Genomic DNA, 11,933 nt, shown 5'->3' with positions numbered 1-11,933 from the left:
CCACACTTAACTTCACCTCACGAGACCTGCTCATTGACAGGCTCTGGTGTCACCCATGTATACTGTGAGGTGGTCACCTTTAGACTAAAGGTCACCCAGGAGATTTAACCGGTGGAGAGTCCAGTGTGCTCACCATTACAGAAGCAGTAGCCACAATTTCAGTTAAATGTGGCAGCTAACGTGCACCCAAATATCTTTAAACAGAGGTATGCCTTAACTAAAAACACGTGTGCAGTTTATTGATGAAAACAAAAGGTTTTTTTATGAAGACGAATAACAAGCATGGATTTCCAGACGAAATTACAGACGTATGTTTGTTTTGGCAAAACTGCCAGACGTAACACAGCCGGCTTTGATTCGTTTTTTTTATTTCGTTTAAACGAAAAATAATAAATTGCACAACTGTATTTTCGAATTCTCTAAGTATAAAAGTAAACATTGAAATAAGTGATCATACCGTAATGCCCAAAATATGTCTCTACTGTAAATAATACAGTTATGTACTGGGACTTTCTCGCTCAGTTAACACACTCTTGGTAAGCAATTATTTAGTATTCAATCTAAAACAATAGTTAAAACATACATATTCGTAAAGCATCATACGCGTCCATATCGACTCATAAGGAGTGGGTTCCCTCTGCTGGTCGAATATTGTAGAACTGTACAAACAACACACATTTGGAGAACATTCATGCCAATGCCATAACGAGCCACTTGCTACTGTATACTGTATTCTTGGTTCTTTCGGTAAAGTAACGTCGAAGGGAAATAATACAATAATAATGTTATTGTTTTATTTTTACTTTTATTACTTTATTATTTCCCTTCTACGTGACTTTACCGAAAGAACCAAGAATATGAATCCCTGCAGTCACGAAAGCTTTAAATCGAAATTAAGTCACTTGCTGTCACAATTCGTCGTAACACAATTTGTATTTTCCATTAGTTTGACAGCTTTGTAAGCGTCCGTATTCTTACAACTTGCAAACATAATTTTCATTTTAACACGCAGACTTTAGCAATCCATAATAAAAAATGTGGTTAGATTGCGGTAATATAAATTTGACTAGATTTGAAGTTTTCGTGACTGCAGGGATCCATACTCTTTGGTTCTTTCGGTAAAGTCAAGTGACTTTACCGAAATAACCAAATAATATAAATGTGTCGTTAAACCCGCCACCACCCGACACAGCCAATCAGTAAGGTTTGTCACGTAAAGAGAACATGCCAATTCGTCACTAGTACAGCACACCGGTGTGTTGGAGAGCAAATCCAGAACATTTACAATCTGATATTGTAAACCTTACGAATTGTGTGTGTGTGGGGTGGTGGCGGTTTTAACAACACATCATTTATTTACGCGATCTAAAAAAAAACCTCTATTATGGATCATGTTACATTACTTATTTACGCATTTTATTCACTGAACAAAACTGTGTGCGTCTTTCCCATAATCGCGTGGCCACTTTACTCTCCGGCTCCACGACGCTTCGCTTCAAGTTCATTCACCGGCGTTTTGACTTCCGCGCGATTAAAAAATCGACTTTCACGTGGCTTGTTGACGCCGCGCTAAATAAATAAATAAACAACCCCGCCTCGGCAGCTTCCGTAACGCACGTGACGCCGCTGCAGCCAATCACAGCGCGGGATTCGCAAGGTGACGACCCCAACCGCCACCACCACCACCACGCGGCCCTCGTGCGAATTTCAAAGCGGTTCGTGTCCCCCACCCCCCTCTGGCCCCCGTCTCTCCTTCCCGTTATCTACAATTCTCATTGCAACAACGCTGAAACCTTTCACGATTATTGCGCCCTTCGCACTGATAATTACTACCGGCGGTTGCCGAAGCGGAGTCGGCGGGCGGTTTTTGCTCTACGTGGTCCTGCCACGCGAACTCGGAGGGCTGCTGCTGCTGCTGTTGGCGAGCCCTGCCTTGCGCTCGTCCCACGGGCAAGATCTCCTCGGGTTCAATCCACTGCTGGATTAGTGCCCTCGCCGTCCCGCATCGCACGTCCCACGCCACCACTACGCGGTGCAGGTTCGTGAGGGTTTGTGTGAGCTACATCAACCCCCGGTTGGTGCGGAGTATTCACGTGGGAGCGTAGTCATTACACGGTAGGTGCACTGCACTGTGCCGACTGTGTCGTCGCTACACAGTGTTGTGGATTTACTCTCCAACACACCGGTGGTGCTCTACTCGTAACGAATGGGCATCCTCTCTTTACGTGACAAACCTTATTAATTGGCTGTGTCGGATGGTGGCGGGTTTAACGACACATTTACGCGACCCTTACCCAAAAAAACCTCTTATGGATGATATTGGTCGCGAAAGCCTCCGTGTTAAATCGGTACACGTTTACTGTAACACTGCTGCCACAACCTTGCAGCTTCGCGGCAGCCTGAAGTCACAGGTCGGCCGCACTGCAAGCGCCGCGTCGTCTCAGAACAAACTCCCTGCTTAGCTTGTGAGATCTGACGAGATTTGGGCACATTCTGGGTGAGTTGGTCTCCTCGTCTTGTGGGCGCCGCTGCGTCGGGGAATTGGATTGTGTCGTTCGACACCAACATCGAGACGTAACCAAAATAGAGCGGCGCTTGTAGGTTCTGCAATATGTACAGATCTATTTTTGTTGTTGTGTGGGTTGCCTCGTGAAGGCAGGTCCTGGTTGTATACGCATTGCTGATCAATGACCGAGCACCAGCTGGGATTCGTTTTAAGGATTGTAGGCCGAGTATACCTAGAGGTTCTCCACACCCACTTCGGATTACAAAACATTGGCCGCTGGTGATAGATGGGCGGTCACAGTATCGAGAGAGGCGTAGATTAGATTAGTTTTTATCATTTAAGGGCTTACAGATAATTGCGACTACTGTATCATCACTTTCCACCAGGTGGCCTGAAACCTAACTCAATCGCCAATCCGTTTACAAATATTACACTGAAGCATATGCATACCTGTCAACCCATTCGGTTTACCCGTATTCTTGTACAGGGAATGTACAGGGAAATTGAGTAAAAAACGTGTTTCTCCCTTGTGATGGGACTTTGTAGGATGAACGTTGAGATTTATAAGGGCACGTGGTGACCAATATGGTCTGAATTGGTCTGTAATAATGTAGGCACTGATAAGGGGTTGACAGGTATGCATATGCTATTTTTAAACGTGGAGACAAATACGAGTTTTAACGAAATAAAGCTGAGCATTGTTACACCATGGCCATTAGTAAATTTCATCACATGTAGATGTTGCCATCTCTGGCTCGTGCAGTTTTAAGTTATCCTTGGGGCCACTGCATTAAATTACACTTCACGAGTTGAAATAATATTAAAGCCCCGTCATGAGCGCACACTCAATACGTAATGCGAGGAAAATAAAACAAGGTATGCAGTCAGCAGGCAGTGTTGATGCCAGTCCATGGCTTATTTGTGGACTTTTTGCAAGTGCAGTTTGGTGTTTAGGTATCAAAATGTTGTGTAAGTGAATTTGCCCGTTGGCTTCAACTTAAAGATTGTAATGAATCTAAAAATCCAGTAATTTTTCAGTTCAATATACAGATTCTTTTTTTGCAAGATCTTGTGTGCAACGTTGGATATAAACTTCTAACGTTCAGTGACACCATGTATGTTGCAGGTCATCTGCACCGAGAGACCATGCTCGCAACAATTGGAAGGTGTTCGTGCTACAAATGGGTAAATGTCACCCTACAGCCACGGCGTGGCACTCATCTCAACAGAGTATGCCTTAATCCATGCGCCCCATTGAGTGGGAAATCGGTGCATGGCACCACTGGGCCTGGGCACGGTGGTCGTGTGCCGGCTACAGTTGCATGCCAATCTGCACCTTCACGTAGACGTCTGCTGCATTTCCTCTCGAAGCCGCGTTGCTTCGATGGACTACAAGCCGTGACCGGCATTCGCTGCATCACGATTCCCGGCTTCCAAAAGTACATCAAGGGCGGGGACGAGGAATGGAAGCCGCCCGTAACCGCAACGGAGATTAGACAGTACCTGCGCGCCAGTGGCATCGAATTCCATGACGGCCACACCTGCCTGCTGATGCTTAGCCCCTTCGTAGAGCGGCTGCCAGGGGCACCGGGTGGGAAGGAGAACGCTGGCCTCTACATCAACAAGACGACCGGGCAGTTCTTTTGCAAGCACACGCTCGCCGAGGGCACGTGGGAAGACCTACAGGTAACCCTGTGGATGATGGATACATGAATGTATGGTATGGTACATTCTGGAGTTGAATACATTGGAGTGCTTTTTTTTTCGAGTAGAGGATTATATTTTGTTATATTCATTTAAAATAGTTAATGTTTTAATGCTAATTGTATTTTTTTTACTTTCATGATTTCACAAGTAGCTCTTGTCGATTCGTAATTTTGTTGTAATTAAATGTACTTCATCTATGCTTGAGCTTTATCTATCATTGGTGAATTAATTTTTGTATGCAGTTTAAATCAGATTTAGGTATATGTTTTTTATTATAATTATACAAAACTATATAATAATTAATCCATATATACACCTTTAGCACTTTGACATTAAAACAGGGTAGTGCTTAATTAGCACCTCCAAATAGCATGGTTGGCTATGCACGGTGCGAAATAAGTTCAACATATTTAGAGCTAATGGCCTGTAAACATTATTTACAATATCGTCAATTTTGCGATCTCAACCCACTAGGTTTGTCTGGAGGCCATGCGGAAGGAAGGCCGCGTGTTTGTGAAGCCGAACGTGCTTCTGTTGGGGCTCGGAGCGGCAGCTGAAGGCGTCGAGGAGGATGACGCGCGCTTCACGCGGGAGGAAATAGACAGGATCTGGCGACGATCCATCTTCCTGCACGAGCTGGAGGAGGAGCAGAAGCTCACGGCGAAGAGGCTGTATGGCATTGAGCGCCTCACGGACGCAACGCTAAAGCGCTTCTCCGTCAAGTGGCACCCGCCTACCAAAAGCCTCGTGTTTCCGTGGCTCGGACCACAGAGCAGCCTCAAAGGCCTGAAGCTGCTGACGGCTGAGTTTGACGGACAAAGCGTGACTTACAAGGAGAGTACGCTACCACGTGGTGCACGCTACTGCAACCTCTTTGGCCTGCACCTCATTATGCCTAAGGTGTGGGGGTTTGTGTGCTTTAGCCATGTTGAGTGTAGTGTCGGTTGTATGAGAGTGGGACCTGAATGTATATTTTTTTACCATAGAATAACATTACATTTTGTATCGGTTTAATTTGAGGGTGATTTGGATGAGTGTTTAAAGTAGTTTTGTACATTTTTGGAATTTAATTTTAGGTGCAATTAATTTGTTTCTGTGCTTTAAAGTTACATTTTACAATTAGCTTGGAAACAATTTAAATCAGAAAGGTGTTTTTAAACCAAAATTGCATGAATCATTTTAGCCTATCCACTCGCAACAGACTGTTCAGTAATGAGTGGTAATGCATTAATCCGACAGAAATTCTAAAACCCTTCCCAGTCTCTAAATTAGCTGCATTTATCATAGCTAGAGTCTCGCTCATCAGGCAAAAATGTCCATTGCACCATTTGGCCATATAAATTGATGATATTCTGTTCATCTCTAAATGAAGAGCTCCCAAGTCTGTATTTCTCTTCTGGGTGGGCTTGGCGCACAGGACTCGGAGGTGGTGCTGACGTCAAATGAGCTGGACTGCCTGGCTGTGAGTCAGGCTACGAGCTGCCAGGCTCTCTCGCTACCTCGCGGCATGAGCTGCCTTTCACCCACACTGTTGCCTTACCTCGAGCAGTTTCGCAAGGTGCGTAGTAATGTCTTGCCAAACCACTGTTCAATTGCATCACCAACCTTGCATTCCTTTTCATGTGTAGGGATTTTGCTGTCATTTCCCCCAAATGTTATCTAATTCTTTTGAGGTGTCGTGTCATGAGACAAAGTATCCATTCAGATCTCTCGCAGAGCAGTGCAACCCTTCATGTGAAAGAGTGGCCCATGGAAGCAGATATTACAGAGCTACCTCTGAGATCCCATCAAGTAACTTCTAGTCCACACAATCGGGGGACTCGCTTTCCCTGTGCATAAACGAGTAATATTAGTCACGTGACTGTCAAAACCGAAATGTACTATTCAAAGCTGAAACTTTGCCAAATTAAGTAAAGAACCAAATTTTATTCAATGTTTTCTTGTGCATTCGTTGATGGTCGGGTTGAGGCCGTAATCACCTGACTATATTTGAGGACACAATTTTTAACCCAGAATCTCAGCAGTGCCAGCTCAGCGGTTTGACCTTTGAGCCACTTGGTCACCTTAGGACAAATCATTTTTACTTTTACATAACACGTCAAATTTACGTGAATTCAACCGTGTAGTTGATTTGATTAACATCAATACTTGACAGTGAATATTAGGCTTAACTAGGTCCTCGACAGATAGCTCCACCAGTTGATTATGACATCAGTTTGAATCTGCTAAAGTTTAACCAAATTAAAATGTATTGGCTGAAAATTTGTTTTTACTTTAGGTGGACAAATGAAAAACCCAGGGCCAGGCTAATGTAACGCAATAATAAGTACAAATATTTGCAAAACATTACATTTTCAGGCCAATTAGATATCCAGAGCATTTTTTAGCATTACGTTTGATACAGGCAACACTTCAATTTATACATGTCGGAACAAGATTATCTTATTACAATATAAATGTGGAACTTCTAAAACATTTAAAAACATGTTATCTTTAGCAATGTAAAAGAAGTGTACTTATAAGGATGAAAAAGTTGGATGCACTTAATGTGCTCCCTCTTGATCGGCTATAATTGCTTAAAAAATATGTGAGTATTCAGTTGAATTGTTTCGGTTGATTTTTTTGGAACATGATAACAAAACTTTTGACAAGCGTTTTTAATCTGCGATTAGCACGGTTGGCTACATACGGTGTGAAAGAAGTTCAACATACATACGTACGTAATCAACATAAAAGTCTCAACTTTTTCTTACCGTGCAGCACGATAATAAAAAAAACTGTGCCATTATCAAAATGTCCTTACTGGCAAGGTGATCCTGTGGCTGGGCAGCGACCTGAATGCGTGGGAAACGTCCAAGGGCTTCGCACGGAAGCTGGGCCTGCGCCGCTGCTCTCTGGTGCGGCTGGGAGAGGGTCCTCGGCCTCGGCCGCTGGAGGCCCTCTCGCTGACGGGCAGCACCACACCCCGCGGCGGGACGGTCAGCGCCCTGCAGCAGGCTCTGCGTTCCTCCCTGCCAGCCGCCCACAAAGCCATCACGGTCTTCAGGCAGCTACGGGAAGACGTGCGTGGGGAGCTCGCCAATTCCGAGCAGGTCGCCGGTGTCAAGTGGCAGCGGTTTCCTGCGCTTAACAAGCTGTTAAAGGGACATCGCAAGGGCGAACTGACCATCTTCACCGGTCAGAGTTGCAGTCAATATGATGAGAAGGGGTGGGTGGCGGGGTGGGGGGCGGAGGCGGCGGGGGGCTGGTGGTGTTGTAATGTGAGGATTGGGAGTTGTACTGATTTCATCATGATTGAATGTACTGGCATAATATGAATTCACTTTCAATATCCCACACAAGAATATTGCAGTTATATTAGTACATTAGGTGAGAGCTTACTAACAAGGCTCAAGGCACATTTGGAATTTCACATAACACATACCCATTGTTGTGGACAGTAGCTGTTATCTGTTGAGTGATGATTTTTGGTTTTTATTGAAAAGCCACAGCAGAATAAATCGATGTATCTCGTTAATATTACTTGCCTTGACATCGGGATCGATAACACGAACATTGACAGAAAATGGAACAAAAGCTGAAAAGTTCCCAAAGAAGCATGGACACCTGCATGCTCGGAATTCCACTGCGAGACAGAGTAACATATGTATTAGAAAATATGCACAAGTTAAGAGACATTACTGTAAAGAAAAGGGAAATGGGCTAGTGCAGGACTCGTTGCTGGCAGGAATGATAGCTGGTGGTCGAGAATAATGATGGAGTTGGCAGGCAAAGGATGGAATATGAGGAGATGGAGCAATTAAATCAGCTGTAAGGGCTGATGGGTTGTTGCATCGCAAAGCCCTGAGCAATGGCAACAGGCCTTCATCCAGTTGTGGGGTAGATCATGGCTGGTGATGCTGATTATGATCTGGCACAGCCATACTTTTCCTAACCTGCAATTATTTCATGTGTGGTAGGCCCAACTGGTAGCGGCAAGACGACGTTCATCAGCGAGTATGCCCTTGACCTGGCTTCGCAAGGCGTCAGTACGCTGTGGGGCAGCTTTGAGATTGGAAATGTGAGGCTGGCACGCGTCATGCTCACACAGTATGCCCGCCAACGACTGGAAGTCAAACATCGACAGCTACGACGAATGGGCCGACCGTTTTGAGGACCTGCCACTCTTCTTCATGACCTTCCATGGCCAGCAGAACATCAAGTGAGTGAGCGTTAGTGCAGGTGGTGCTTGTGAGCTGCATGCCACCTTCGAGAGTGATCTCTGCTTTATGTTTAAATGCTCAGTCAGATGCTTTGGTATATAAGTGTTTAATCTCATACTAATGCTATTTTGAAGTCCAGCTGCCAAAATATATGTATATATATATACAAAATGTATATCAGAAAATTCCATTTTTATAGGGTCAAAGGTTTAGAATGCTTGCCCACTTAAAATGTTGTGTGTTCCTATGTGAATATTGGCAATTTATCTAAAAAAATTAAAGAAACAGGCAAATTTAGTGGGGGATAATGGGTCTAAAAAGTACCATGTAAATAGTTATTTTCATGAGTTCTTAATGCACAGAGGTGCTCCAATATGCTGTGTTAATCATCTGATCATGATGTACAACCCTTTGTCAAACCACTAATATAGCTTGCTTGAATTACAGTGCACAAAATAATATTCTTAATCTCATTACAGGACTGTGCTGGACACGATGCAGCATGCCGTGTACATGTATGACATCTCCCACGTGGTCATAGATAACCTTCAGTTCATGATGGGTCTACAGAACCCCAGCATGGACAGGTGAGACCACCTGCTCTTGTGTGTTAATATAGAACAACATTAAATCCATTATATTGCACATTGGGATTAAATTACCAGTGGTTTCAGTGATAATTGGCATCACAATATACAGCATGGGGGCGGGTTAACAGGGGTGTTAGAGAGTTGTAATTGAGTTCTGCTGTAAGATGTTTAATATTCAACTTGTTTAATGACGTAAAACATTATGAAGTGAATGTACAACAAATTATTGCATTGATTATAATGAAATATGTTGATCATGACAACTTCAAAACCTATTTGAGGCAACCACTTTATCATTTTGGAGAAGTCTAGATTAGGCTTTAGATATATATTCTACATATAAAAAACACTAAAAAATGACAGGTCAAAACAGCACAATGTGTATTCTCTTATACATATTCTATAGATGAATACATAGGATGTGAAATTGATGGCACGGCATCCTCCCAGGTTCACTATGCAGGACTTTGTAGTGGGGGCATTCCGCAAGTTCGCCACAGTGAACATGTGCCACGTGACCCTGGTGATTCACCCCCGCAAGGAGGATTTCGACAGGGAGCTGCAGACAGCCTCCATCTTCGGCACGGCAAAGGTGTGGATGAAAGTCCTATGTGATCAATGCACACCACCAGCTCTGTGTGCATCAGCAAGCTGCATTATAAAACTATTAATTAGATGAAATTATTGCTTGGCTATGCATCGAACCAGGGTTAATATTTAATTGATTTTGTCCATGCAGGCCAGCCAAGAGGCGGACAATGTGCTGATACTGCAGGACCGCCGGCTGAGTGCAACACATGGCAAGAAGTACCTACAGTTGGCCAAGAATCGCTTTGATGGCGACCTGGGCTCAATCCCGCTAGAATTTGACAAGGCCTCCCTGACATTCTCGGCCACCAAGACGCGCGGGAAAGTGGCTCGCAAGTCACGTCAGGGAGCCGACAGTATCACGGAAGAGGTGCTCCAGACATATGAAGACAGCATCCTGGATTATGACAAGTGAATATCTTAGTCCAAGATAGATACATTACACCTGTCAGCCCTGCTTGTTGGCCTCCCCCATGCTGTATCAGTCATGTGGGTTCTTTGACCATATTTCACTGCTCATCAATACGGGTTGGTGAGGGTAGTGGGGAACGATGGGATCTAGGACTGCTTCAGATATTGTTCACCATTTACGTTTGCCGTATCTGGAAATCGAACAAGGTCACTGGGTTGATAGCAGTGTGCTCGCCACTGCACATGGCTGTGCCCCACCCCTCTTTGAGTTGAAGGATAGGCATTTGGCTGTTATGATGACTTGTTTATGGTTTCCTGCAGTCAGTAGTTGCAAAACTATTGACTAAAACTGTATAGTAATACTGAAATGGGCACTGAAGTATGATGACACTTAATTTCACATAGAAACCAAGATAATTTTGAGTTATTTTGATTTTCATGTCGATTTTTATACATCTGGTCACAGAGTATTGAAATGCTAGGAGTACAGTAATAACATAGATGACACATTTTCACCTGATGCATGTGTAAATATGTCCAAGCACCAATGTGGCAGACTTGAAGGTAATTGGATTCTGTCCTGGTAATGTAAGACCCATTTAAAAAAAAATTCCCTTTATTTATCAATGTTAGCGAGAACAGTGAATTGTTTTGAGCTATATTTATATATAAACCATGTTTTGTAGCATTGAGCTCGTGTCAGGATTACAGTGGTGCAGAGGTTTTAAGTGTTATGCATCAAGAGTGCATTAGTTTCGTAAGTCACTGGATATGAAGTAGTGGAGAGCAGAGCTGTTGGGTTTCTATATCTCTTCTAACTACTACCGAGCCTCAATAGCGATAACATTTCACTGTGACTGAGGCACTTATAGTATGAGACTGAGATGGCTGGTTTATAAAGTGTGTGGCGTGTAGCTTTCGTGTGATCTTCGTGATATTTTATATACAGATGTTTAATTGATCCAATGTGCATACACAATTCACATTCAGGATGTTTGGGGGGTGCAATCCAGTTATGACTTCGATCAGCAGCAGAGCTCCAACCTGTGACAGCCCACTTGATCAATGTAAGCATCTCTTCTGCGATGAATATAGTTTACACGCCGAGCTAGCCAATGTTTTGTTCCCACTGTTACCTTAGAATGCATGTCATTGCCATGAGTGCATCACAATGGAGATTAATTGCTGTACTGCAATTATCATTTCATGGCAAAAAATGAGATTTTTACTTAATTGTGTTGACATTAAATATTTTCATGAAGCTTTGTAATGTTCGTAATATTGCGGTATTTGTAATGGGACACCCATTTCATACTTTTGTGTATTCAAGATTCAATATTTATTCCATGACTAGTGTCCTTATGATGTTGTCTTGTGCTGCACAGTCGGTTTAGCAGCACGGTACAAGACTATAGCACATTCCTGCAGAGGGAGCTGGTAGGAACGTTGGGTTGCTCGGTCAATGGCCAGGGTCAACGGCGGCGTGGTGTATTCCGCAAATATGCCCGACTGTGAGGGCGGGCACAAGCCGGCGTGAGTAGGTGAAACGTTGAGTTTTATAAGGGCACCACGGGGTGACCAGCCCCACCCCACCCCTCCCACGCAGGTATTGTGGTCAATGCAAATATGACTCCTTGTAAAAAAAGGTGTCAGTTTTGTTGCCAGATAAAAGTGTAAAAAACCTGTAGGACCTTCACAAGGGAGAAACACAAGACACGTGTTTTCTTTGTCCCGTATTGAAACGGCTGTACGCCGTATGGACCTGAAAACTAAATTTCCCTGTACAAGAATACGGGTTGACACGGTGTGTAGATGCACTTGCTGCATTTCCCTACAGCACTGCCTGCAGTCGGGCCGGGTGACGTCGGCACGCAAGGACCCGGCTCAACGCTGTAGGGCCTTTGTGACGTCATCGCGCAGTTGTGCCCG

General features: G+C 44.0%; 1 protein-coding gene across 1 annotated transcript; it reads left to right on the top strand.

The window, feature by feature from the left end:
• The first annotated feature begins 1,677 nt into the window (after positions 1-1,677).
• Positions 1,678-11,858, top strand: TWNK (twinkle mtDNA helicase). The gene is given in 10 exon segments (XM_061552949.1): positions 1,678-2,038; positions 3,633-4,192; positions 4,688-5,113; positions 5,631-5,771; positions 7,024-7,390; positions 8,173-8,324; positions 8,326-8,414; positions 8,895-9,002; positions 9,456-9,597; positions 9,745-11,858. Coding segments are annotated over 9 exon segments (2,229 nt in total). The 5' UTR covers positions 1,678-2,038; positions 3,633-3,652; the 3' UTR covers positions 10,009-11,858.
• Positions 11,859-11,933: the final 75 nt, after the last annotated feature.

Source organism: Lethenteron reissneri, chromosome 17, assembly GCF_015708825.2.
Source record: "Lethenteron reissneri isolate LAM-NWPU_2019-01 chromosome 17, ASM1570882v1, whole genome shotgun sequence".
NCBI classification, from domain to species: domain Eukaryota; kingdom Metazoa; phylum Chordata; class Hyperoartia; order Petromyzontiformes; family Petromyzontidae; genus Lethenteron; species Lethenteron reissneri.
This window is presented reverse-complemented; position numbering and strand designations above follow the sequence as displayed.